Source organism: Capsella rubella, unplaced genomic scaffold, assembly GCF_000375325.1.
Source record: "Capsella rubella cultivar Monte Gargano unplaced genomic scaffold, Caprub1_0 scaffold_5, whole genome shotgun sequence".
Lineage (NCBI taxonomy): Eukaryota > Viridiplantae > Streptophyta > Magnoliopsida > Brassicales > Brassicaceae > Capsella > Capsella rubella.
This window is the reverse complement of record NW_006238919.1, coordinates 11,072,488-11,097,976: the sequence shown is the minus strand read 5'-3', so window position 1 is coordinate 11,097,976 and position 25,489 is coordinate 11,072,488. Positions and strand designations below refer to the sequence as shown.

At 36.0% G+C, this 25,489-nt stretch overlaps 10 protein-coding genes and 1 long non-coding RNA gene across 11 annotated transcripts; 5 read left to right on the top strand and 6 right to left on the bottom strand.

The window, feature by feature from the left end:
* Window positions 1-117: 117 nt before the first annotated feature.
* On the top strand, window positions 118-1,075 carry LOC17884788. The gene is made up of 3 exons (XM_006291860.2): window positions 118-483; window positions 583-646; window positions 735-1,075. The coding sequence occupies exons 1-3, from the start codon at window positions 193-195 to the stop codon at window positions 908-910; spliced, it is 531 nt and encodes a 176-aa protein (XP_006291922.1). The 5' UTR covers window positions 118-192; the 3' UTR covers window positions 911-1,075.
* Window positions 1,076-2,343: 1,268 nt separating this feature from the next.
* Window positions 2,344-3,314, bottom strand: LOC17885320 (serine/threonine-protein kinase PAK 6). Its single transcript, XM_023782194.1, is given in 2 exon segments — window positions 2,344-2,884; window positions 2,990-3,314. Coding segments are annotated over 2 exon segments (771 nt in total). The 3' UTR covers window positions 2,344-2,438.
* A 2,432-nt stretch (window positions 3,315-5,746) lies between these two features.
* LOC111830418 lies at window positions 5,747-6,454 on the bottom strand. The gene is made up of 2 exons (XR_002833811.1): window positions 6,277-6,454; window positions 5,747-6,124 (listed from the first exon to the last, which is right to left on the bottom strand). It is a non-coding gene; the product is annotated as an uncharacterized LOC111830418 (long non-coding RNA).
* A 743-nt stretch (window positions 6,455-7,197) lies between these two features.
* LOC17886047 (WEB family protein At3g56270) lies at window positions 7,198-9,427 on the bottom strand. Its single transcript, XM_006291063.2, has 2 exons — window positions 9,061-9,427; window positions 7,198-8,531 (listed from the first exon to the last, which is right to left on the bottom strand). The coding sequence occupies exons 1-2, from the start codon at window positions 9,259-9,261 to the stop codon at window positions 7,377-7,379; spliced, it is 1,356 nt and encodes a 451-aa protein (XP_006291125.1). The 5' UTR covers window positions 9,262-9,427; the 3' UTR covers window positions 7,198-7,376.
* Window positions 9,428-10,523: 1,096 nt separating this feature from the next.
* On the top strand, window positions 10,524-11,056 carry LOC17886204 (uncharacterized protein At4g04775). Its single transcript, XM_006290402.1, has 2 exons — window positions 10,524-10,697; window positions 10,769-11,056. The coding sequence occupies exons 1-2, from the start codon at window positions 10,524-10,526 to the stop codon at window positions 11,054-11,056; spliced, it is 462 nt and encodes a 153-aa protein (XP_006290464.1).
* A 348-nt stretch (window positions 11,057-11,404) lies between these two features.
* LOC111830665 lies at window positions 11,405-12,318 on the bottom strand. The gene is made up of 2 exons (XM_023783188.1): window positions 11,575-12,318; window positions 11,405-11,479 (listed from the first exon to the last, which is right to left on the bottom strand). Exons 1-2 carry the CDS (start codon window positions 12,316-12,318, stop codon window positions 11,405-11,407), a joined length of 819 nt encoding a protein of 272 aa, XP_023638956.1.
* Window positions 12,319-14,420: 2,102 nt separating this feature from the next.
* Window positions 14,421-15,178, top strand: LOC17886994. The gene is made up of 2 exons (XM_023782200.1): window positions 14,421-14,608; window positions 14,653-15,178. Exons 1-2 carry the CDS (start codon window positions 14,421-14,423, stop codon window positions 14,984-14,986), a joined length of 522 nt encoding a protein of 173 aa, XP_023637968.1. The 3' UTR covers window positions 14,987-15,178.
* Window positions 15,135-17,180, bottom strand: LOC17887131. The gene is made up of 4 exons (XM_006291737.2): window positions 16,730-17,180; window positions 16,292-16,418; window positions 15,920-15,977; window positions 15,135-15,508 (listed from the first exon to the last, which is right to left on the bottom strand). Exons 1-4 carry the CDS (start codon window positions 17,085-17,087, stop codon window positions 15,365-15,367), a joined length of 687 nt encoding a protein of 228 aa, XP_006291799.1. The 5' UTR covers window positions 17,088-17,180; the 3' UTR covers window positions 15,135-15,364.
* A 1,556-nt stretch (window positions 17,181-18,736) lies between these two features.
* Window positions 18,737-20,033, top strand: LOC17886841 (copper transport protein CCH). The gene is made up of 3 exons (XM_006291850.2): window positions 18,737-18,954; window positions 19,338-19,413; window positions 19,548-20,033. Exons 1-3 carry the CDS (start codon window positions 18,946-18,948, stop codon window positions 19,814-19,816), a joined length of 354 nt encoding a protein of 117 aa, XP_006291912.2. The 5' UTR covers window positions 18,737-18,945; the 3' UTR covers window positions 19,817-20,033.
* A 1,454-nt stretch (window positions 20,034-21,487) lies between these two features.
* LOC17884695 (BTB/POZ domain-containing protein At3g56230) lies at window positions 21,488-22,974 on the top strand. Its single transcript, XM_006291574.2, has 3 exons — window positions 21,488-21,861; window positions 21,979-22,161; window positions 22,442-22,974. The coding sequence occupies exons 1-3, from the start codon at window positions 21,655-21,657 to the stop codon at window positions 22,895-22,897; spliced, it is 846 nt and encodes a 281-aa protein (XP_006291636.1). The 5' UTR covers window positions 21,488-21,654; the 3' UTR covers window positions 22,898-22,974.
* A 287-nt stretch (window positions 22,975-23,261) lies between these two features.
* Window positions 23,262-24,744, bottom strand: LOC17884719. Its single transcript, XM_006291915.2, has 4 exons — window positions 24,608-24,744; window positions 23,838-23,966; window positions 23,568-23,741; window positions 23,262-23,462 (listed from the first exon to the last, which is right to left on the bottom strand). Exons 1-4 carry the CDS (start codon window positions 24,686-24,688, stop codon window positions 23,373-23,375), a joined length of 474 nt encoding a protein of 157 aa, XP_006291977.1. The 5' UTR covers window positions 24,689-24,744; the 3' UTR covers window positions 23,262-23,372.
* Window positions 24,745-25,489: the final 745 nt, after the last annotated feature.

The following is a 25,489-nucleotide window of genomic DNA, read 5'->3' as shown; positions in this document are numbered from 1 at the left end:
CAGATGATCACTAAACTCCCACGTAAACCACATCACAGCCATATTCTTCATTTTTATGGCCCCCGTTACATGTCAACCCCTCACCACACATGACACAACCTCATGTACGTTTTACTATCTTTATATAAATGTAACCCCCAGATTGCAATCTCCTTTAAACTTGTAAATTTAAGCGAAATTAAAGAATAAAATATGGGTTTTAGAGCTCTGCCTCTTCACCACAACAGCGGCTTCGTCTCCACCACCAGAGTCCCGGCCTCAAGAATATCGCCGAGATTTAGCCGGAGCCCTAGATGGGTCGTTGTGTCGGCGAAGCAGGATAAAGATGATGAGAAGAAGTCGAAGAATGAAGATGAGACTTCGTTGTTTACTAAATTAACAGATGCTTTGGACTTCTCACAGGTTCGGTCGGAGAAAGACGCTGAGCTTCTCTACGAGGCTCGTGAAGCCACCAAATCTGGTGGCAAGATGACCCAAGAACAGGTTTGTAATTCTATCCACACACTAGACATATATGATTATTGATGAAAAATATTTGGATTATCAAAATTAATGTTATGTTTGATAATTAATGATATGCAGTATGGGGCATTGAGGAGAAAAATCGGAGGCACATACAAGGACTTTTTTAAATCCTACGTTGAAGGTAAAAAGAAATCTAGAGAATTAATGTAATTTGGATGAGAAAACATGATGAACTTATAATTTGTTTGGATTAAAATAAATTGTTATAGTGGATGGGCAATATGTGGAGGAAGGATGGGTGGACAAAACATGCAAGATTTGCAAAAAGGACACAAAGGGTGAGGCAAGACAAGTTGACAAGTTAGGGAGATATGTTCATGTCTCTTGTCTTCAAAATCCTCCCAGTTCTTCTGGAAATTTCTTCACAAGGCTCTTCTCTAGATGATGATCAGTTCCCCAAATCATATGAATATGTTTGTGACTAAATTCATTCTTGCAATTTTGTGTGTATGTTATAATAGCAATCGAAGTTAATTTACATACCCAAAAAAACAAACATAATGTTTATTGTTATTTTGTTAAACAAAGAGAGACAGAGGAGGGTACTATACATTATTTAAGATATGGTCAAGTAGGCTCATTAGTAAGCTATGTTTGCTGGGTTTGTCTCAGAGAATGGAGATTATTTTGCGAGGGGATTTTTACTGATGAATGTTTATATATGGTACACTAGGCTCATCATAGGCGTGTGGGAGATTTGTGTTAGATCACTACTAATAAAAGGATATAGTTGATGGTATATTAAGTATGGAAGATCATGATTGTTGTGGAACCTTTCTAGTTTCATTTTGATATTTTTTTTTTTCGTTGTTTTGAAATCTTTATAAGATATGGAATGTCCATACCATCCTTTATTAGAGACAGAGATACGAGCTGTTGAGAACGCCATGCTCCTTCCTGCAGTTGAATATATTGAAAGGATTGCCCATGTAAGAGCTTCTAACTCTGCTTCCAGCACTGGCTTTGCCCTCGGGTAAGGCACATTCCCAGCCACAACACCTTCCCATGCTCATTTCTAAGTATCCCACCAACACAATAGTTTATAGCCCCAGCAAACCACACGCACCATCCGTGCTACATTTGAACCAGCCTTGTGGGGCAGATTTCCATTTAGTAATTTGATTACCTTTGAGGCCTGTTGGAGCTCAACTTGGGGTTGTTGTTCTGTTCTGCTATTCCACTCCTCTCCATCTCCCTATGCTTTCTGGACTGCTTCCTGGGCTGAGAATTCTTTTCCTATAGAAACAAGATCATTCCTATTCTTCCAAAATCTCCAAAGAAGCCATGACACCATTGGGTGAGGGTGAAGCTCATTAATATTCAGAACATAGTTCATCACTAGTTCTCCATCACTCTTCGTGGAAACACAACGCCTATTAAGTTCATCCCTAGTTCTCCATCACTTTGAAACATCAACAAACCTACTTCCTTAATTTTTTAAAAATAAAGAAATATCCCAAACTTTCTTCTTCTATGACATGAGTAACGTAGTCACAACCAGGTGGGAGCTCTTCAATGACAAGCACCATGCCATAAATCTACCACCACCATGCTTATGATGAGGATCTAACTATCTTCTCTTGTAGATTGGATCAGAAAATATCTAGCTAATATTCTTGACTTCTGACTGGATTAACTAGACCAAATATATATATCTATAGCGAAACAAAATCAATCAAAACTTCCTCATATAATAATTCAATGCGGTTTGGTTTTTCAAGGTTCTATTTGTTTTTCAGATTTATAAATATGAATTAAGCAAATATATGATGTTTAGACTTTATTAGGATCAATCAAGTGAGAGCAAATGTACCAGCTAGTAAATCATAATAAGTTTTTGCATCAAGAAAACAATAACAGCAACAGGATAATTCTCCACCATCAGTCTCACATGTGGATCTTCCGCTTTCTCTCTAGTAAAACCTTCCTTGAATCTCTCCGTCACTTAAGCAAGGAGGAACCGGAAGCAGCTCAAACGGTGGAACTCCAAGACTTTGCATAACAAAGGGATGGCTCAGCAGCTCCTCCGCAGTGGCTCTAGCCTCCGGATCATGCACTCTGCACTTCTTCACAAAGTCCCAAGCCATCGGTGATAGAGTCTCCGACAAGTAATCACTTCTTCCTCCTACAATAGCCCCCAACATCTCAATCACCATTACACCTAGAGACCATATATCAAGCGCGGACGAGATCACTCTACGTGGCCCGACCCCTTCTGGAGCCAAATACGCCTGATTTCCCGCGAACAGAGACCCATCCAATGGTCTAGGCCCATTAGGCTCCTTGGCTAAACCGAAATCAGCAAGTTTGAGTTGACAAAGCTCTCCATGAGTGAAGGTACGGAAGATGAGTATGTTCTCTGGCCTGAGATCACAGTGAACGTAACCGGCTCGGTGAAGATCCTTGAGCCCTTCAAGAATCAAGAGTGTGCAATACCCGACCACGTTCTCCGGTAATCTCCTACCGGCTTTGATTATCATGTCTTTGAGTGAACCATGTTGTGCGACTTCCATGTAAATAGAGCACACCTTGGCATTGACGGGCAAGGTTTCGTAATAGATGATAGGGCTTGTGGGTCTTACGATGTTGAAATTGATGGAGTTGAAGTGAAGTAAGATCCTTCGCTCTTTCTCCAGATTCTCTGAGTATTTGCGGTGAGATGTTTTCTTAGCCATGAGTACATCATCAGGGGTTCGAACGAGAGAGATGTAGCCATGCTAGCCTTGGCCGAGACAGCCAAGTTTTGGTAAGGTGGTCTCCTCCAACATCCACGAAGTACGGGACGACATGGTAGTGACAAACTTTAGGGTTGATGTTTTGTTTTGTCTTTTGGTTGAGAGAGAGATAGAATCTTGTGAAGATTACTTCTTTCGTTGTCTGTATATATAAGAATTGATTGGTATGTAATTTAAGTTGAGTTTGACTCAAGAATCTAGTTGGCATGCATCAGAATCTATAAAGTAAAAATTAAATTGTATATTTGATTGAATTAGAAAAACTATTAAAGAAAAGGAAAAAATTATATAAAAGTGACAGTTAATGAATAGAAGAAAATATCTTTTCAAATAGAAATAATCCCATAATCAAATTCAACATATATAATAAAATATAAAATATTCCTTAATTTTCTTTTCCATTTAAATATAGAGAATTGATGTAAAAGAAAGGGTTAAATTTAGATAATTTGGAGCTTGACCAAAAAAAGAAAATATATATATAATAAATCCATAATCAACATTAAATATAGAGAATTGATGTAAAAAAGGTTAATATAGATAATTTGGAGCTTGACCAAAAAAGGAAAAAGATATATATATATATATATATATATATATACATATATATTATATATAGATATATAACAAATCCATATATAATCATTATATATAATATATTCCTTTATTTCTTTTCATGTTAAATATAGAGAAATGAAGTAAACAAAAAATTTAAATATAGTTTGGAGCTTGACCAAAAAAAGAAAATATATATCTATATATATATATAATTTGGAAAAAAAATATTCTTTCAAATGGATATTAAAATCATATCCCTTAAAGATATTTACATAATTAAGAACATAATATATTCTAAATCTTGCGTAACTTGATATATGTTGCTCACGGGAATGATAGATTATATTGAAAGAAAAATAAGTTTTTTTATTTATTTGTGATGTATTGTATGTAAGACCAGAAAGAAAATGTAATATATATTACCATTTGTTATTGCATTAGTTTTACGAATTGAAAAGATTGTGTAAGGTTAAAACCCTAAATTGTGGTTATAGCATACATTGTTGATATTTATATTTGAATCATTATGGTCTACAAAACAATCCTCCATACTCTTTTTTGTTTTAGGTACATTGGGAAAGTGATATTGGAGTCGATAATTCTTCACAGGAACATAAATTGTTGTAATTCATATTCTCTTCTAATAGCATCATTTGCAGATAGGTTTGAAGCTACATGGTAGTAACTAGTACGTAGGCAAATACTTCTTCCGAAATTATATATCTCCAATAATTTAGTGTAATAATGTATATACTACATATTTAAATGCTAATACGGTGTTCAACTTGTGAACAAAACATCTTGCCTTCGAATATCACTTCATTAGGAATCAAATAACTTCAAAAATACTTCGATTTCTTGTGTTTCATCTAAAAACCAACTCGTAGGTGCCTTGACAAAGCCACTGGCTCGTGAACTGTTTCCGGACATTTTTTCCAAGAGTGGAGTCATATCCATAGGGGTGTGTTCTGTAAAAGAAAAATGTTATTATATTTATGAAAAGTATTATAGTCTATTAGTGGATAGATAGAAAAAAACCATAGTTTCTTTTTGATGTATAATTTACAACTTTATGTCACAAATACAAATTTCTCCGTTTTTCTATATAATTTATTATTTTCGCGCATAATAGATATTGAATTACGTAAAAATTAGAAACAATAAATGTTTTATGTAAAAAAATAGAAACATCATGTGTTTTTAGGATATGTATTTAAAGTCCATTTTAGGAGCATAATTTTTCTTTTCCAAATTCTCTATATTTAGTTTATCAAAAAATAATAATGATAAGTGATACAACTTATCGTTCAATAGAGATTTCATATGGCACACTCTTTAGCCTGCTCTCGAATCTACAATCTAGCATGAATAATTTGGTTTTACTCTTACCGTCTTTCCTCCTAGATCAAGAGCAGGAAACGCGGTATTTTTTTTCTAATGAATGTTAAATATTTAACATAAAAAAGTTTTTGGTACATTATATGCATCCTTGCTTTGAATAAAAATTAAAAGAAACTAAGCTTTTGTTCTTAAAACCTCAAGTCAAACCAAACTTGTAACCCATGACTCGGGATCATCTCTTCTCGAGCTCTTGCACTTTTATTGACTCCGTTTGAAAGGTTTTCACCAATCTCGCTAGCTGCTCTCGATCCTAGCTACTTCGAGTCTCCATAGTCTGCTTGTTGTATGGTACCAACAAGTGCTCTCCAAACTCACAAATTTTTATCATGGAAACTGCTAGATGTTGTTTTTTCTTGGGCATTAATAAATATGTAGCTTTTTGACAGATTTCTAGTGAAGTTGGTATAACCTACTTTACAATATATAAAAACATATCATATTCATACATACTAAAAACTTAACTAAGAATTCCATTATAGTAAACCTTTTTGCCACTACAAACACTTAACAAATTAGGAGGAACACAATAGTGGAAAAGTGGTATCTGATTAGTAGTAATCGAAGCTGAATTGAATAGCCAGAAAAAATGACTTGCCTTTTGAGACACCTTTAGAGGTAATGTGGGAATTGGGATGAACGAAACTTAGGTGGAAAATATTCTAACACATTTGATAATGATTCTATATGCTAAACCCAAATATATAAATGTGATACAAGACTGGACTATCATCCCCACTTAGGTAAAGAACAGTCCACTTATCAAAAACTTTATTCCGATTTAACTATAACCCGCATGTGAATCTATATATGTAGATTCCATCTTTGAACCGCACATCCATCCCATCCACGTCTAGAGATCGATCTCGTTATCTTCCCTACTCCATATGGTTTACCCGGAAACTAATCTGCAATGCCCACATTAATCATAGTGTCAGTACTCAGTACATCTAAATATAATTTATTCAGTACATCAAAATCATATCTATATTTTTTTTTTACTTTTATATCATAGCCTAGAAGATATCAATTAATGAGATTAAGGATGGTTAATGCATACCGGTACCATGCTCGGAGAGACTCGAACCGTCAAGGCGGACGCCCCAGTCCGGCCACCTTGCGATGGAACCATGAACCATCGACCAGATCTTTCTATTTTATTGACTATTGAACAAAGGAGATCTTAGTTATTTTTGGTTTCCATGAGCTTTGATCTGGATCTTTGTGTACCGTACATCCTTCCCGTTTTATAAGCAAAGGAGAAGGTATAGTTTATTATATTTTTTAAAAATGATTAAAAAGCTACAACATTTTAATGTTTGGGAGAAACAAAACTAATAAATAAAAGATAAAGACGTTGTCTTTTTTTGGATTATTGACACGAAACGAGACCAAAGCAAACCTAATTTTCTCAAAAAAGTACCAACGTAACGTCCGATACTTGACACGCGGAAACAGACTAGCCCACGTGTTGGGACTGGCACATTTTAGCCTGAGACTATGATTTTGCTAACCCACGCTGCTCTTAAAATTTCCACTTTTTTATTTTCCTTTTTTTGGTTCATTTGATCTTAGCCAATACGAGGATTCCAGACGAAATCTTTGTTGTGAAGACTATAAGACGTGGCTTTTACCTATTGGAAGGATTAAGATTGCCTTAAAAGTCTTGGCCACGTCTTCATTCTCAATCTGACGTCAATACTAAACTTGTGTAAAGTAAAAAGTATTTTTTTTTTTTTTTTTTTTTTCTGAATCTTTGTCGTTCAACTTGAATGTTTCAGTTTGTTTTTCTGAGAATCTATAAAACATTATAAAGATTAAAGGCCAGAGTTTAAAAAAAAAACATAGTTGAGGTAATGATTATGAATCACCTAATTAGATAATCTAACACTTTAAATGCATTAGTTATGACTTATGACCGCCACCTAAATCATATGATCAATGCCCTTCACTAACTCCCTAATTAATTATGATTACTAGAAAGCTTAATCTTTTCGTCACATTTGAGTCAAATCAATCAAAACAACACGTTCCACTCTAATCATCTGGGTTTGTTTATGATAGAAGCAACAACACGCATCAATGATCAAACCAAGAAAGAAAAAAAAAAACACAAACAGAAATGGGAAAAACATGTTATCAAAGGCTGGGTTTTTTAGCTTACTCTGTTTCTCCAATGGAAGCTTGATGTGTGTGTATAAACCTAAACCTTCTCCTTGGCGTCACTAACTGATTCTCATCGATAGTAGGGACTTGTTTCCGGGTTAGAACATTGCCCGTTGATACGTTTCGTTTTAGCATTGGCTCTGGGAGATAGATTTGTGGCTCGTGCTGGCTCACATGGCTCAAGAAAGAGCCTTGAGAGAAGCTATCTCTTTTCGTCGTGCGTTTTGCTCCAATAGCTTTCTGGTCTTTCCATGATTCTATGTTCCACTTGCGAACCGCATCTTCTGCTTCAAGTTGCTTCCCACTGGCGATTTCTACCCGGTTTAATGCAGTTTCCAAGGCTTGTTTACTTTGCTTAACTTCTTCATTGGCTTCCTCCAGCTTTCTCAAGATCTCTATGCTTGTGACATTGGTGGATAATTCTTTGTTCATCTGTGCTTTAAGTGTTAACGGAGAACTTGGTTGCTTTGAGAAGCAGAGATCGTCTTGGTTTTTCCCACTGGATAACATGGCCATTTCAGCAATTGCAAGTGCTTCCGCTGCTCTTGCAGCCTCTTCCATTTTTCTTGCAGCAACCAGTCTCATTTCTGCAGTTCTTAGACAAGCCTTGCTCTGTTTATGGTAAGCGGTATCATTGGTTTCAACTACCATCTTAACCTGTTCACATTGTGGGTTCATGGGAAATTTCTCCGTATTGAACCTGTCTCCTTGATCAGGACCCTGTGGTTTTAACTTCAGACTGTTAAGCTCCTCCGCTAGAGACGCCGCTCCAAGGAAATCTTTCTCTTGCTTTGTTTTCATATTCAGAGATTCAGCATAGGACTGGATCAATGCAAGATTATCCATTGTTTTAACAAGATTCAGACTGGCTTGCTTCAATTCCATGTGGATCAGATCTGGAGACTTCTGAGGATTACGATGGCAGCGTTCATCTATCATCTCTTTGATGTGTGAACGACAATGTTGAGGGGTCTCCATGCATCTCATTGCTTGTTGCTGGAGCTGCCGCTTAAAATCTTCGACGATGCTTTTGGTTGATGCAAGTGCTTCTAGAAAATCAAGAGTTTCTAACTCCTTCATAATCAGATCCTTCTCAATCTCCGCAGTCTGTTCTTTCATTCTCTTTATGTCAAATTCTCTCACTCTCTCCTGAAGAATGACAAACCAACAAAACATTATAAAAAAAAATCAATCAATATCTTATGTTATGTCTCTGACACCAAAACGAATCTTAAAAAAATTTCATGCTTACACCATCTTATGATCAAACGTTAGTTTGGTTGTTCCAGAAGAAATTGGCGCATATATAAATAAATGTATACATCAATCAACACATGCCACAATACAAAAACATAAACATAAAGTTTCAAACATGGATGAAGATAACATATTCTGGCTAATCACAGAGGCAGAGCAAACGTATCAAGACGATTAGAACTGTCCACTTTTATAGCAAAAAAAATTCCTTCATTATGATAGATCAACTCAAAGTTCTGAAATATCTACAGCATCAGCAGTTCAGCACAAAACCTCACCAAATCGAATTAGCTATCACTAATCATACATGACAGTTAAAGAACATACAATTCAAAGTTTCACCAAAACTGATACTCACAGATGCATCAAACTACAAGAAATGAGCAGACTTTGCAAATCGAGTATTAGAAACAGAACTCACGAAATTGTCTTCAAGGTTAAATGGAACCCAAGACCCATGACCACCAACTAAAGGTGGGGAAATGTCGACTTGAGCTCTCACGTCTCCTCTCCTTGTACTCACCGGGTTGAAATTCTCTGACCCGGATCCGGTTCTCACTTCCCGAATAACTGGTGTACCCGGAATTGTCTCCGCCGCAGGGTCCTGAAACCTCTCCGACATTTTCCACGCGCTCTCGAGAAACAATAGGTTTGATCAATAGAAAGAGAAAGATAACTAAAGAGGAGTGATCCATTACAGTAATCATAGTTAAACTGTACAGAAGCAAACAAGATTGAGAGCTTCTATATGATTGTGTTTTCTCGGTAATGAAAGCCGCGCGACTCACAGACACGACGACCCGGAGAACATCAATGAAGGCTTGTACTGATTGGGGTTTTCGGCTCTTATTGGGCCGTTGATTAAGGAAATAATTATGGGCCTTTGATTCGAAAATTGGACTCAGCTGTTGTATAAAAATACTAATATTTTGTGTTGTTTGTTCAAAAAACGGTATCAAATTATACGATATGAGAATGGTCATAATTCGGCCATGCTGTATTAGTTAGTAGTGTATAGTAAATGTAAGCGTGAAATAAATAGGTGGAGCTTTCCCTTATAGGTTTTGATAACCAATATGTGTGGGTGTGGCCATCAAATTAAAAGCCAAATCCGATTAGGAGAGAAACGGACCACGTACGAATACGATTGGAGAAAACAAATCTTTAATTAATACACGGCCGGCCTCTTCACTTCACTCAACCTCATACCTATGTCTTTCGATCCTTCACGTTTCTTTTTCTTTTTCCGCATACGTACGTATCAATCTCCACAACGAATTAGAACCGACACACACCTTTTCTAATTACTATTGTTGGGAGTTACCCACTTAGCACTAGTTCACTCGTTGGTTTAAGCCTATACACATGTACTCGTCAGCCCTGACTAGTACCCCAAACTGTTGGTCTGAGTATAGTGACTAGTGTTATATTACGATTTACGACGAACAAGTTTTTATTTATTTTTTTGGTAGGTGTGAAGTCTTCGTGTATCCTTCTAAAGATTAAAACGTGTGGATTAGTTTGTCAATAATTATTGGAACGACGATCTATTTCCCCCCAGAAACTATCATATACGACCAGTTCTACCCACACTTTTAGCCTCTATCTGAGTCTCCCTCAAAAATAAGTTCTACAATTATTTCCCCCCAGTTATAAAGTTCGAAACTTTTTTCCCCATAATTGTTGGTTTCCTCGGTTAACTTCATAAACCCGAAACAAAACCAAAATACTCATTAGCAAAACCGAATTAGAAACCAGGGTCTGAGTAATAAACCAACCCGCAACCCAGTTCATCGTTTGTTCATAAAATCCCCAAAATCGAAGAACCCTAAAAACCTTTCCTTCTATTTTTCTTCACTTTCAAAATCGAATCAAAGCTAAACAATGAGCAATGCATCAGGAAAGTCGAGTGGAACATCAAATCGTCGACAAAGAGGGATAGTTAGGGGTGCGCCGAAAAGGTGTTGGTGTGGGTCTGACATCGTTGCGAAGAATTCTATGTCAGAACCCAATCCTGGCCGGCGTTACTATCGTTGTTCTTATGCAGCAAGACTTAGGGTAAGGAATGCACCTTATTGATGATGATGATTTTAGATTTGTTTCTCATTGTTGGATTGAATATAATGCAGCTCATTGATGATGATCATGTTTTCAAATGGGTCGATGAGGCACTTTATGATGAGATAGAGACTTTGGCTTCAAAAATGTCTAGTATTGAACAAGTTGTGGAGCATGAGAAGGTGTGTTTTGCGAGGAACCAGATGGATCTAGAGAAAGAAATATGTGAGAGGGTAGAAGACGTATTGGCTGAAGCCAAAGCTGAAGCCAAATCAAGCTTGAAGAAACTGATGATTGTTGTTCTTCTAGGTTTGATGATCGTGTTTGGTTTGACTAAATTGATTGGTTATGATGTTTGATAATGATTGTGATTGGTTTGTAATGTTAGATGTTATGCATTGTAATGCTTTGTTTTTGGACCTCAATGCTTTGTAATGGTTGTAATGTTAGATGTTAAAAGATGAATGAATCAGAAGTTTAAAAAGCATTCATAAATAGGTTCAAAGCGATTACATAATAATCTTGAGATGTGTATGTTTAGAAGCTTGAAAAAATAAACATAAGAGGCAAGCTTCTACACCATCCTTGCTACAGCTTCTACACCATCCTTGCTACAGCTTCTACTCCATACAAAAAAAACTAGTCCAAATGCAGCTTCTACTACTAGCTCCGTTCACCCTCTTCTACTCCTACCTCTGTTCTCCCTCTTACTCTTGTGTGAAAATTCCTTGCGAAGGTTCACATTGAGATTGATTATCTTGAGGTTGTTTACCTTTAGGAACCTGTATTAATAGAAAGTATAGTTAAAAAGGCAGCAAAGCACAAGACATATATTCAGGATTAGAGTCGTTATGAGTATGAAACAGAAACTACAAACCTTTTGTTTCTTGTTATGAAACCTAGAGTTGTGATTAGGGGCACCACATATCCCACAATGCATGACTCGTTTCAGAGCCTTTGGTTGTTTCTTCAGAGGAGACTCATTCTTACCTTTCTTTCTTTTGTTTTTCTTACTCTTCTTTTTAGCTCCTGGCTGTGGAGGTTCAGGAGCTTGATGGACTTTAGGAGCTGATCCTACAGGCCAAAACTTTGTACCTCTCAATGGTACTAAACCATCTGTGTAGTTCCTCTGCCAAAGAGCTGTGCGAAACCATTGACAAACATAATCCTCAGGCTTCAATTTTAGCTTAAGGATAACACCATATGCATGCTCACACGGGATTCCTGTGATATCCCATTTCCGACAGCTACAAGACCGCGCATTCAAATCCACACGGTGAGCACAACCAGCCAACATAGTTATATACATTCTATTTGTGCTTCTGTGCATGGTGACCTCTGAAGCATGCTCAAGCTCATTTGCAAGATATTTTTCAACATATGGTGTACACAAACCAGTATGCTCATGAGACTTAACACTTCTTTTGGCAATGCGTACCATTGCAAGCCGAGCAATCATTTCTAACATAGGGACCAATGGCAGCTCTCTTGCTTTGACTATGGTGTTGTTAAATGATTCGGTAGAGTTATTCTCAACATCTTCTACAAAATTTCCCACTTTGTAGAAAGCTCTGCACCAGCTCCTTGGATTTGACCTCATCACATCATCAAAAACACCCATATCATAGTCTTTCACTCTCTAGGTTCTCTCTGAACTCAGCCTCGTTGTAACTCCATGCTAGATTCCAGATAAACGGCTTCATCTGTGTCTTCTTACCATGATTTGCCTTCAAATTCCCATAAATGTGTCTCACACACATCCTATGTTCAATCTTTGGTAACTCGATCTGCACAGCTCTAATTAAACCCTGAAAAAGAGCAACATATTAAAGAGAGTAAACAACAACAGATACTAAAGCAAAACAAAGTTAAAAACAAATCAAAACTCATACCTTCTGACGATCTGAGACGATGATGTATCCTTCACCATCTCCTAGTCCCAAATCAGCTTTAACCTTGTTCACAAACCACAGCCAATTAGGGCCATTCTCCACTTGAACAACCCCCCATGCCACTGGATATATGACATTGTCTGCATCTCTCCCTAATGCTACCAACAACTGACCTTTTGTTTTCCCTCTTAAGAAACAACCATCTACTCCCAATATTGGCCTACATGTCTCCTTCCAGGTTCTTCTAAGACTGTCAAAGCACACATAAAATCTATTGAATTCATCCTCACCTTTCTCATTTGTCAGTGTATCCACAACCACAGTAGAACCCGAATTTGATTCTTCAATCTCAGAAGCAAAATCTCTAATCCGTGCAAACTGCTCTTCATATTCTTTATCTATCCATTTCAAAGCTTTAAGCCTAGCAGATTGGCATTGAGGTCTTGATACACTAATCTTCCATTTCTTAAATATCAACTCTTCAATCTTCATTGGCATGAAATAATCTGGTTCCTCCCGGATCTTGTGTAGAAATAATCTTGCAAGAGTGTAGTCCAGGACAGCTTCTTTAAAGGCGATTTTGTTGTAGAAAATTTGGTTCTTGTACAAATTTCCATCACCTCGTCGGATCTCGTTACGACATCTCATCCCTGGAACATCTTCTTCTTCTTCATCACTGTCACTTTCGGGAATGGTATCGTGACGAATCGACGGTTCATCGACGAATTCGATGATTGCTTGCTCTAGGTTGTAGTCGTTTCGAGCGGTTATATCTTCCACATCTTCATCATCGGGTTCTTCGTCAACAGGGACACCGTTCATCTCTTCATCGAGAAGTGACATGTTGGAAAAAAACGAAATCGATTCGGAGAAGAAGAAAATTTGGGAAGATGAAGAAATCGCGTAACTGGATTAGGGTTCTTGATGAAATCGAATTTGGGATTTCTTTATTTCGGTTTTTTTCTTTTAATCGGGTTAAGTTTAATTAAATTGGTTTAGTATAGGTTTAGTTTTCTTTTACATGGTTAAGACGACATTGGTCTATAGTAAACCAACATTAACCCAGCTCCATGTGTAAATCGGTTTCGATCTTTTACTAAATGGGGAAAAAAGTTTCGAACTTTATAAGTGGGGGGAAATAATTGTAGAACTTATTTTTGAGGGAAACTCAGAAAGAGGGTAAAAGTATGGGTGGAACTGGTCGAATATGATAGTTTCTGAGGGGAAATAGATCGTCGTTCCATAATTATTTCCTTAATAACAAGAACATTCAAAAACATCAAGTTTGTAGAGGGGAATCCTACTTAAGGTAACATATTTAATATGAATATTATTAAATACTCTAATTAGCAATGCATATAAAATCGAAACTTTTATAACTGCTTACCAATAATGTGATGTGATCCCCCACGACTCTCTCATAATTAATGAAAAAGCATTAATACACATCGAGCTCAGTAAGATAGGCAAGCCACCTTTCATTTATTATTATCTAACCATTTCTTTTCCCATGTATTATCTTCTTTTTATACTTATAATATGCTCATCCATATGAATTTTTTCCAAGAGAAAAAAACTCTTTAAGTAAAAAGAAATAACGTAATAAAAATATCCACGATTATATATACAACCGTGCAGAGAAGATTCTTTTGTTTCATCGGCAAAACACAGTACTCTTTGTCACTTTCAAAGAAGCTTTGGAAGTTGTTGTTTCCATTTTCGTAGTTCAAGTCTGATACAAAACGAGGCACAAATACAAAGAAGAGAGAGTTCGTTTAATATTTTCATTGGTGGGGAAAGAGATCACTCTTAATGTCAGGAAGATTTGGAGATGAATATGCATTCGATAACGAGAGATCCTCCTACTATGGCGGAGCCTCCATACCATTCATGTGGGAGTCAAGGCCAGGCACACCCAAAAAGCACCTCTGCTCTAATTCCTCTCTTCCTCCGCCCCTCACCCCACCTCCGTCTTATTACTCCTCCGAGATTTTTTCGACACCAAAGAGACAAAGCAAGGTGAGAACAAAACTAAGCAAGTTTCTGTCCATGTCCATGTTTAACGATCTCAGGAGGAGCAGTCACGGTAGCAAGAAGACAACCAGCTCATCATTTTCTTCGTCTTCTTCATCTTCCTTTTCCTCCTCGCCACCACATTCTTTGAAAAAACGAGCGACTCATGACAAAAAGTCGCCACTTCTGTACGCTAACTACGAAGAGAATGAGCTTATCTCATCGCCAACCTCGACTCTGTGTTACTCCAATGGTGGAAGGATAAAATGTAGCTCTTCAATGGGGAATCTGAAGAGAGTTCTGTTCTCCGGATCAATGGAGAATCTGAAGAGACATGGAACCACTGGTAAAGCTCTCACAATCAGCGACATGAATAAAGCTTGATTATGTGAATTACTGAATCTATGCTCTGTTGTTCATTATTCGTTTTATGAGCTGCTATGTCTCATTCATTATAGTTCTTGCTGTGTGAATGTAACTGTTTTACGTATATGTATATAGTCGTGGCCTACTGGCCTTACTGTGGACAAGGTTTTTGTCAATTCATGTTTATCTTGAACCAAGAACTTTCTCCCACTGAAATGATGTCAAATATTATAAACCGATAGATCTGTTGTATACACAAAGGTTGGCTTGTCATCTGTACTAAGTGACCAGTGGAACATTCCCTGTGAGAAGACTCCTTAGCTATACAGTGAATACGAACGGGTTATGGTGTCTCTAACTCTCTATGATATCCTTAAGATTGTTATCTCTTCTTACTTAGTCTGAGTCGCCACTAGATGCATCTTCTACTGGCAGCTCAAATGCATCGATCTCTGCAAAGTATGCTTTCTGCTTCTCGATATAATCACGAGAAGCTGCATGAACCGAATTCTCGTTCTCTTGCTTTACCGTCCGTTGCCTCTGTAATGTAACCATAGATAAAGAATTAGATTCAGAGCAAACTTATATGGGACCAGTAGGTATACGGTTCTACAAATGAACAAAGGAGATAAAAGTTGCACATCTTCTTAAACAGCAATCACAGCTTATCTCATGACAATATTCTGAATCCACATTATGAAAAGAAAATATCATTTACATAAAATTGAAAACTAGGCATCTATTTTGAACTATGTATAGTACTGGCTTTCAGAAATGAGAGCAGAAGAACATTGTATCCGATACATGTTGAAACATATAATGCACTGATATACAGTTTGCTAGACACCAAAAACCGATAAAAAGTAATGGCTACTTTTCCACAGAAAGATGAGAGCAACACAGAACTATCACACTTTGATAAGTATATAGGTTGAGCTTTCCTGAATTCACCTTTTTAGGAGCTACTTTCAAGGGCTTCGTTTTTACATTTGCTTGCCATGTTTTCTTCCTGTGATACAAATTTCAAAGAGAATTATTAACAACCAACGACATGCTTCAACAAGCCACAAAATGCTAAATAAATTTGATGGGCATGATAGGTTCAACACTAATTCTAGTCATCTCATCTATAATCTCTAAGTGGATGATAAAAAAATCCTCATAAGAATAAAACAAGCCACAAGACAGCATCAACATATTAAGTAGCAAGTACTATGCTCTAGCCTGGTTCAACGTGTCAATTAGCTACCATTAGTCATGCCAGATCTTATAATCCCAAAACTCAACAATCATATATATATATCACCCGAGTAAGTTTCATACCCGGAGCTTGATGTCAAGTCCAGAGGCATGCGAGCCACTGCACTAGAGGAAGAAGATGTGCGTTTATTCCTTTTCCTTCTCACCGTGTATACAGACCAAGGCTCTGCAAACTCCTTGTCACTAACGCCTAAGCATAAGACAGCTCTTAAACATCAGCTTATGATAGAAACAAAACGAATGAAGCACAAATTATCAATTGAAAATCAATGGAAGCCTAGCTTGATACCAATTTGCAATTCACTTAACATGGTTATAACCCAACTGTTTTCTTCCACTATACCATGATGAATTCCAGCATAAATCTAGCAATTCCTAAAACCCCCAAAACCCAAAAACTAAAACCCTAGAGTTGCGCACGATTTCAATTCAGTGAAAATTCCTCAAAATCAATACAATAGAACCAAATTCGATCAAAGTAATCGCAGCTAAATCAATTACCCAATTCAGTGCGCGATGTTTGAGGACGAGAAGGAGCAGAGGCCGGAGAAGCGAGATCGGCGGACATACGGCGAGTGACGGGTCTAACCTTCGTGGCAGGAGCAGGAGACGGAGAAGCGGCCTCAGAAGTAATAACATCTTTGGGTTTCTGTGTCTCCTTGATCTTCGTTTGATCAACTAACCTCTTAAGAGAAGAAGTGAGACTAGGATTCGCGAATTTGACTGAAGAAGATGACTGTTGAGAAGATCTGGAGACGATATTGGTACAATCCGCAAGCGGTTTCCTCTGAATTCTTCCACCGACGGAGCGAGGAGCTTCCGTTAATTTACCCGGTGATCTTCGCGTCGGAATATTCATGTTAGAGGTCTTGGGGAAGAAGATTCTACACTCGCTGTTGGCGGGAAGGTATAAAGCTCGAAAAGGAGAAGAAGAGTTCTGGAGAAGGTTCGTTCGAGAGAGAGAGCTAAATTGTCGAATTTTCAGAGAAGCCCAAATTGGGGTATTGTCATTGGGCCCTTGTTTTTTCGGATCACATAGTAAGATTAACTTTTTCTTTTTTATTAAAAATTTAAAAACTTTATGAAGTGTAAGGATGATGAACAAATTATTATCTAATAAATACTTTTTCTTTTTGTTAAGGATAATATATAAATTGATGGTTTTAAAAGAATCTATATGATAACATGAAAACTTTTACAAAAAAAATTGGACAGAGGATATATAGTTGTTTTTAAAAGTGGGAGCAGAGTAGTAGAGCACTAAAAGATCACATATTTTATTTATTTGTTGGATTGTATCATTTCTCTTTTAAAAGCTTTCTGAGGTGTACTTAAAGAAGTTATTAAAACTTTTCATTTTTTTTTTGTATAGAGCAATGGTGGAAAATTGAAATCAATGGATCAAAAGAGTCTTGCGTGTTGTTGACCAATCCATAAAAGGAATTGCAACTTTAGGTGATGTGATCTATCTATGAATTGCCAAGTAGACACAAAAGTATATAATTCAGCGTCGTGTGTGTGATGCAAGTAACTTCAAAAAACGATTTAGGCCAACGGGTTTGTTCATGATGAGGAAATGCAATATCGCGTTGCGTTGTGTTGTTGCTAGATATATGGAATATAAAGAATCTTGCATTCCGAGTCATATTGATGACAGTTGTGCTGGAACACGACGATTGAGATCGTAACCAAATGTCCTCAAATAGGTTCGTTGGGGGTACGTTTCGAGAGCGCACAGTGAACGAGTGGCATATTACACATCTAAACACATTATTTTGAGAAGATACATATATGCTGATATGTTTTTGCATGGGAGTCGCATAGGAAGGCACAATGGAAAAAAACTGATCATTTCAACTATAACAGTAAGTATGTCTCACAGCCACTCAAGAGACAAAAACATTTTTGGAGATCCTTCTATGAAACCATGTTACATTTTTGGGGATCCTTATATGAAACCATGTTAACTAGAGTCATTCCTATGTTTACTCGAGTAGGATGACAGAAAATGTTATAATACTTTTGTTCATCATTCAATAAAAATTGTTTTGACAACATACTGAAAAGGATTTGTGAAAGTCCATACACCCATTTATCTAAGAAATCGAATGATTTAATCTGGCTTGCGATTGAAATTCACATGTATAGTATATATATATATATACTGATTGACCAACGTAAGATAAAATTAAAAGTAATATTTTAATAGATTGATGTTTCTTTTTGTATTGTACATGATATTCTTTAGAATGCTTAACAAATAAAATATTAGTATAAAAATAGTTTTCTATAAGTTCATAGTCAAATACACTAATCTAATAAAAGTAAACTTTGAATGACCCCAATAAACTTAAGTAATTGGTACTGCAACAAAACATGTGTAGTACAAGAAGACCTCATCTAATTCTTTTGTACTTGTACTTTCCGTTAGTGGGATTTTAAAGTTGGTATGCTTTTTTCTACATCAGGTATAACTAACCTTCCTAAACCTTTTATATTCTATTGGGGAATAATGGTAAAATGCACTAATTTCACAATGCTCTCGTTTCCTTTACGCTAACTCCTCTTCCGAATCTCTTTTTTGCTTTTGCGTTACTATATATAGTCAAGAAGGCACCATTTCTTTTCATTCAACAAACGAACATCTCATTCTCCAATTCGGATCATCGATCTCAAAGCTTTATCGAATTCGTTTCATCTCAATTATTCTAGTGATCATGACTCAGGTAATGTTTTTTACTTTAATCTCTCTCTTTTTTTCTGTTTCCTTCTCCATTTACTTGGGTTTACGTCTGGTTCTTGTCCATAAAACGATTGAATAATGTTTTGGAGAGAATGAACTGGACGCATGAACGAACGTCTTTTTTTTTTGTGTGTGTTCATTTCCATAAATTTTTAGGGGGTGTCTGAAATGGTCGATTAATCCATTTTAAGCATCCTACTAATCAGTTTTATGACAATTAATTTTTTGGAAGTTAATAATAAAATTGCAAAAAAGGAAAGAAAACAAATGAAATTGATTGGCTTAGTATTAGCTGTTAATATATTTGGACCGGACAGGTCCGGTAAGTTATATATACGGTTCTAACATCGTCTAACGGAAGTGCAGACCGTTGTCCTCAAAGTCGGTATGTCATGCCAAGGCTGCGTTGGTGCCGTCAATAGAGTCTTGGGCAAAATGGAAGGTATGTTTCTCTAATCTTTTTTTTTTTTTTTGGTTCAATGTGTTTTTTCATATACTTTTTTAAATATATCATTTGGTTATTTTTTATGCTTAGTAAGTCGTTGACCCTAGACACACTTAACAAAATAATTTCAGGGGTTGAGTCATTTGACATTGATATCAAGGAGCAAAAGGTGACAGTGAAAGGTAATGTTGAGCCTGAAGCAGTTTTCCAAACAGTCTCAAAGACCGGAAAGAAGACCTCTTTCTGGCCAGTCGAGGCTGAGGCTGAGCCCAAAACCGAGGCTGATGAGGCCGTGACTGAGACCAAAACCGAGGCTGAGACTAAGAGTGAGGCGCCTAAGGTTGATGTTGAACCAAAAGTGGCAGCAGAAGCAGCCGAGACTAAGCCATCACAAGTTTAAGTATTACTAAAGATGAAAAGAAAGGCTAATCTACTTTTACAACGCTTTTTTTATCTTTTGTTTGTGTGTGTTACGTTGTTGTAACTTGTAAGAGCTGCTTTCTCTCTACATACCTAATATTTTTATGTATTACCTTTTTCAACCTTCGATAAGAAGATGTTGGACCCATGTTGGTCCGACTTTCTCTTATTATAAAGTTTAAAGTGTTTTTAACTAATTGATTAAATTTCGTCCGAAAAGAAAGACTAATTAATTAAAGACTGTGAGAACCTTAAATACTTGTTATAAAACGTAATCCATTCAGTCATCTGTCTGGATATATATACAAAAAGAAAAGGACCATTTTCTTTAGAAATTGTAAGATGAGCCGGGATGAAGAATATGGAATCCCAAAGCAAAAGTTGTTTTCTGGTCCATGCATTAATATACTTTTGTAAGTTGGAAACTTAAGATGGCTTCATTGAACCATTGGTAATCCCAAAACCAAATAGACTAAAACACGATAGTAATGTTTCTGGTAAGAAATAGTGCAATACATACAACGAGATCGGTGATGGTATCGCTCTCGGTAAAAGATGTCGACATATAAGATAAATGGTAGTGTACCAGCCGTTATCCATTAACCTTTTACCGATAGGGTAAAGGCATAAAGGGATGAAATAATTCTGATAATTAATGAAGTTCCTATATAAAAAAAGGGAATGCGAATCTGATTAGTTTTAAATTTATATGTAACGAAAACGTAGTCTTGACGAGTTTGATTAAGTTAATTATGTCAATTTTAATAACTTCCGTTACGATCGATATTAGCCAATCGATGAAATAACTTGAATTTATTGGTCAGGTTTTTGTATTAGTCGCAATACAGCAACAAATAAAAATATAAAGATTTGATCATGTGATTAAGAATCAACCCAAGTCCTTTTGCAAAATTTTTATAGTCCTTCATTCTAAAATACTAATCTAGTTAATATAATAAGGGGAAAACTTTATCTTTCAGCACAACGCAGCATTTGTAAACATGGTTTTTTCTTTTTTTGGGTGAACACATTTTATATCCATACAAAAGAAAAAGAAAAAACAAATTTCATCTTACCAAAATTAATGAGTTGATTGATATTTGTTTTCTATAAAATAAAGTCAATTAATAGTCAAGTATAGATGCATATGTCGATGGATGGATGGAGGGGGCGACGTGCTTACACTAAACATATTTGCTGTTGAAAGGTTGGAAAGTCCTTTTCATTTTATTTTTTGGTTCCCAACTTATTACGTCTTTTAGCTTTTGAAGCTATCCATCGTATCTCAAATCTATGTATTCTTTATCTCCTCTCTAATTAATTGTTCATGAGTTAATTTTACTAATTACGTTTAACACATCGATCATGTACATGCGAAGCATATCCAGTCCAGCATATAATAGATAAAATTAATCATTAACAAACATATTAATTAAATACTCATATGATATCGCATGAAGGTTCCAAGTTCCAACCAGACAATTCAACTGCCCCCAAAAAGATTCCTTCATGACTTAATCATTTCATTTTGCGTTGTTTTGTTTGTTGTTCAACAACTCTTTACGGAAATAATCATCTATATATCATCGAGTTGATTATTTACGGAAACTATATTATAAAAAAAAATGTGTTCAAGAACGTAACCATCTCTAACCAACTCTTGAACAATACTTTTTAACAACTTGCGTTCGAAGCAAGAAACTGCTCCTCCAATCTCATCTTCCTCTATTGACCTTGCTCATATTCTCGTACGTTTACTTCAGAAAATTTGCTAGATAGCTAGAAAAAGAGGAAACTATACAAACTAAGAAAGATTCAATGGATTGCTCAATCTGCACCACAATGCCAACTATTCTAAGACCACCAAGGAACACAATATGTGGATCTTGCTACGAAGGTGCTAAAACCACTATCGCGCTGCTCAAGAAGCTCGAGGGCTCGAACGAAGATGATGACAAATCAACCCATGAGTCCACCATCAATAATGGCTCCTCTCTTTCTTCTTCTCCTTTGTTTTCTTGTGAGGTAATTAAAGCTCCATACATGTTTGTAAAAGATTTAAATTTTTGATTATATAATAAAATACATCAATTTACCGGCTTTATGTGAGTTTTAACAATATACTCGTTCGAGGGTTTCCAGCCGCAACCACTAGAAAAGGTGATCAAATGGATGAAAAACATGAAAGAAACCGAAGAAGAACAGAAGAAAAGGATAGTCTTCTTGAGCAGCTTTGTTTCGGGTTTCAAAGAACAGCTTCATGCTGATATTCTTCTTAGAGCCGGCGACGATGGCCCTCCAATTCCTGCACATAGAGCTTTGCTGGTAATTTCATCGATCTAATTCTTCCTTATTTTGCGCCAGTGTTTAATATTTTTATTTGTTATAATAGTAATAGTGTGTTGACATTCAAAATAAACTATAATTTTTATATATTATTAGAAAGAAAAAAAACCCCATAATTTTGTAGGGTTTTAATCAAAATTCATTACCGTTGATAATAGTAACATGTTACCATAAAAACCAATCATATTATATTTTGTTTATTAATTAAAAAGAAAAAAGATTTGAGGTTTGAGACTTTGAGTGCTTTCAATATATATAGGCTTCGAAGTCCGAGATCTTCAAGAACATTCTAGACTCAGACGGATGCAAAACTGCTCCAGAATACGCAATAACGCTCCAAGAACTAAACTCCGAGCAACTTCAAGCTCTCTTGGAGTTTCTATACACCGGCACATTGGCTTCAGACAAGTTGGAGAAACATGTATACGCCTTGTTTGTTGCGGCGGATAAGTACATGATCCATTACTTGCAAGATTTGTGCGAGCAACATATGCTGAATTCCTTGGACATCTCTAGCGTTCTTGACGTTCTTGATGTCTCGGATCTTGGTTCGAGCAAGACGCTGAAGGAGGCTTGTCTAAGGTTCGTGGTGCGGAACATGGACGACGTCGTTTTCTCGGATAAGTATGAAGTATTTTCTCAGAAAAACCAACATCTATGTGTGCAGATCACAAGAGCGTTCTTGATGGAAACGAGAAGCAAGAGAAGTGATTAATTCAATTAGTAAGATATCAATGAATGTTTAGTGTAAACTTGTGTATGTTTATTTTATATAACAGTTTAATTCATTGATCTTAATCCTTCAAGGTTTAGAGTCTAACCGATTTCCTCTTTTGCTTTCTGACAAACGTCAACAAAAAAAATATGTTTTTTTGTAGAAATGGCCAATATTAAAGCCCACTAACAATACATAATAAGCCCATTAAACAACGCCAGGGACCGGTTAAACGTTCCAGTGAATAAGAACGGTGTCGTATTAGAATCTCCAATAGAACCGGTTAAACAAGTTTTCACATGTAAAGTGATGAATTAATTAACTTGGTGCCAAGGAAATTACTAGAGAAATTGAGAGAACATACAATTATTATTTTTTGCGTAATCATATGCCTCTTTTAAGGTCAAACAAATGTATAAATATATATATAGTAGATACGAATGAATACTATGATCTGGTCTATAGCCATTTTGGATCATGCATGATGACTATCACTCCAGGTCCTGATCGCTTCTGCCACTGCCTGTTTCACTGCTTCAGCATCCATCCTGTCTCCATCATCATTCTGCAATATACGTACGTAGTAAATTAATCTATTTATCGTCACATTTGTTTATGTTTATTATTGTTTATATGATGATGGTGATAAGGAAGATCGAACGGTATTTACATCTGATGAACCAATGGCATGTAAGCTAAATGTGTCTGTACATGAAACCCTAGCTTCAACAACATCAAGTCCAAGATCTTCGAAGGTTTCAAGAACACAAACCAACATCCCTGCCTCATTCTTCCCTGACATTACCTCTATCATGAACCCCTTCTCTAGGGTTTCCACTGTAACCTACCGATACAAAAACCCGAAAAACTATAAGGCAATGCTTCTTGATATATATATATATGCATCAGTGGGTACTTTATCTGTTTATATATAATATACCGTAGGGTTTGAATCGGAAGGGTCGCGGAATGATTGCTCGGATGAGGTCCCATTGTTGATTTTTTCGACTTTTTGCTTAAGCTTTTTGATATATTTTGATGCATCCATTATGATCGATGTTTCACTCTCCTGCAAAACGTGTGAGCATACATATCAGTGATGCTGTTAAGTTTAAATAATCAAAAATAGAAATTATTTAGTCCCTTTTCTCGGTCATGTTCTGGCTCTTAATATGTACTCCATTTTGTTAGAAAATTATCTTTAATATATTCCATTAAGTAATCGTGGGCCGGAGAAGTAAATTAATGAATAGAACAAGAAAAAAAAAATACATATATAGATTTTAACTTTTTTTCCTCAAAGAAGTATACTTAAGCACTTGAAGAAACGAAAAAAAAAAGGTATCACAATTCACAAATTGATTAGTCAAAATTTAGAATTTATTAATACTCGATCGTCCCCCAGAGTTAAGAAAAAAACAAGAATCAAGTACTTAATATTCATATGAAAAAATGTCTAGATAGAGAAGTATATGTGCGGAGTAAAGTTTGATCTCTCTAATCTCATGAATGAAAAGATAGATAGAAATTACGTACGGGTAGATTGGCATATATGAATGTGAATGTTTCCTCTAATGAAATATAGACAAATATAATAAATATATAATAATAGTAGGACTGAATTTAATATATGATCATATAGAAGAATCGAATTGTGTCGAACTATGAAAAGAAAGCAAGAAAATATATAGAATGGTGGAATCTGATTACAGCATGAGAATTAGTGATTGAACGAAGCAAATGAATCTTCTCACGAAGAGATGAACCTCTCTTGTGTTCTCTCGAAACCATTATTCTTATATATATGCTTTATAATGAGAGCTTTTTCTGCTCTTCCTCTTTGGTTCTCTTCGGTATATATAGAGAAAGTGTATGTGTGTGTGAGTGATGAATGATGATGTAGAGATCTGAGTATCTTCAAAGTGTATGTATATATACAGGATCCTCTCGTCTCTCACATGTCTACCTTGTAGGCTCTCTTTACCGCTACAAAATGTGGTATACGGACAAATTCTATTGGTATCTCGTGAATTACTTGTATTGCATCTATGTTTAATTACACGATGCTCCATATATATTCCGTATATATTATAGTATATTATACGTGATAATATTTTGTAAATGAATTACTGCACTAATTTAAGTAATGTATTTTTAATCAAAAAAAAACTTAAATAATGTGAATTTAATATTATATGTAAACTGTATATACACTGAATAATTAACTTAAACTGCAAAAATATCCGACAATTCACAAGTCTCGAAGATAACTGTGGATTCTGGTTAAGCATCTCTCCACATTATATATCGACTAGGGACAACAGCCACAACGAAATGACATTAAATTCCTCACTCTTTTAAGATACATGCAATCATGATCCAGTCGTGAATCGTAAAGAGTCATATACATGGTAATTCATTAAAAATATATATAGGAGCATCGAAAGAAGTTAAAGAAGAGGATAAGAGCAAACAGAAGAATGTAAGTTGTGATATCGGAATGCCTCCAAACACTCCTCACGGGGATCTCTATGAATGAATACTCTTCTCTCTCTCTCTCTCTCTCTCTCTCTCTCTCTCTCTCTCTCTCTC

Excerpts from the sequence above, each read along its gene's own strand:
- LOC17884719 (XM_006291915.2), bottom strand. The coding sequence starts at position 24,688 with ATGGTTTCGAGAGAACACAAGAGAGGTTCATCTCTTCGTGAGAAGATT. Across the intron at positions 23,967-24,607 it reads CAATCACTAATTCTCATGCT|GAGAGTGAAACATCGATCAT; the intron begins GTAATCAGATTC and ends CACGTTTTGCAG. Across the intron at positions 23,742-23,837 it reads CTTCCGATTCAAACCCTACG|GTTACAGTGGAAACCCTAGA; the intron begins GTATATTATATA and ends TTGTATCGGTAG.
- LOC17886204 (XM_006290402.1), top strand. The coding sequence starts at position 10,524 with ATGAGCAATGCATCAGGAAAGTCGAGTGGAACATCAAATCGTCGACAA. Across the intron at positions 10,698-10,768 it reads CTTATGCAGCAAGACTTAGG|CTCATTGATGATGATCATGT; the intron begins GTAAGGAATGCA and ends AATATAATGCAG.
- LOC17887131 (XM_006291737.2), bottom strand. The coding sequence starts at position 17,087 with ATGAATATTCCGACGCGAAGATCACCGGGTAAATTAACGGAAGCTCCT. Across the intron at positions 16,419-16,729 it reads AACATCGCGCACTGAATTGG|GCGTTAGTGACAAGGAGTTT; the intron begins GTAATTGATTTA and ends TCTTATGCTTAG. Across the intron at positions 15,509-15,919 it reads TGAAAGTAGCTCCTAAAAAG|AGGCAACGGACGGTAAAGCA; the intron begins GTGAATTCAGGA and ends GTTACATTACAG.
- LOC17886047 (XM_006291063.2), bottom strand. The coding sequence starts at position 9,261 with ATGTCGGAGAGGTTTCAGGACCCTGCGGCGGAGACAATTCCGGGTACA. Across the intron at positions 8,532-9,060 it reads TTAACCTTGAAGACAATTTC|GAGAGAGTGAGAGAATTTGA; the intron begins GTGAGTTCTGTT and ends GTCATTCTTCAG.
- LOC17884695 (XM_006291574.2), top strand. The coding sequence starts at position 21,655 with ATGGATTGCTCAATCTGCACCACAATGCCAACTATTCTAAGACCACCA. Across the intron at positions 21,862-21,978 it reads CTCCTTTGTTTTCTTGTGAG|CCGCAACCACTAGAAAAGGT; the intron begins GTAATTAAAGCT and ends GAGGGTTTCCAG. Across the intron at positions 22,162-22,441 it reads CTGCACATAGAGCTTTGCTG|GCTTCGAAGTCCGAGATCTT; the intron begins GTAATTTCATCG and ends CAATATATATAG.
- LOC17884788 (XM_006291860.2), top strand. The coding sequence starts at position 193 with ATGGGTTTTAGAGCTCTGCCTCTTCACCACAACAGCGGCTTCGTCTCC. Across the intron at positions 484-582 it reads GCAAGATGACCCAAGAACAG|TATGGGGCATTGAGGAGAAA; the intron begins GTTTGTAATTCT and ends AATGATATGCAG. Across the intron at positions 647-734 it reads TTTTAAATCCTACGTTGAAG|TGGATGGGCAATATGTGGAG; the intron begins GTAAAAAGAAAT and ends AAATTGTTATAG.
- LOC111830665 (XM_023783188.1), bottom strand. The coding sequence starts at position 12,318 with ATGGGTGTTTTTGATGATGTGATGAGGTCAAATCCAAGGAGCTGGTGC. Across the intron at positions 11,480-11,574 it reads TTCATAACAAGAAACAAAAG|GTTCCTAAAGGTAAACAACC; the intron begins GTTTGTAGTTTC and ends CTATTAATACAG.
- LOC17886994 (XM_023782200.1), top strand. The coding sequence starts at position 14,421 with ATGAATATGCATTCGATAACGAGAGATCCTCCTACTATGGCGGAGCCT. Across the intron at positions 14,609-14,652 it reads CACCAAAGAGACAAAGCAAG|CGATCTCAGGAGGAGCAGTC; the intron begins GTGAGAACAAAA and ends GTCCATGTTTAA.
- LOC17886841 (XM_006291850.2), top strand. Across the intron at positions 19,414-19,547 it reads AGTCTTGGGCAAAATGGAAG|GGGTTGAGTCATTTGACATT; the intron begins GTATGTTTCTCT and ends AAATAATTTCAG.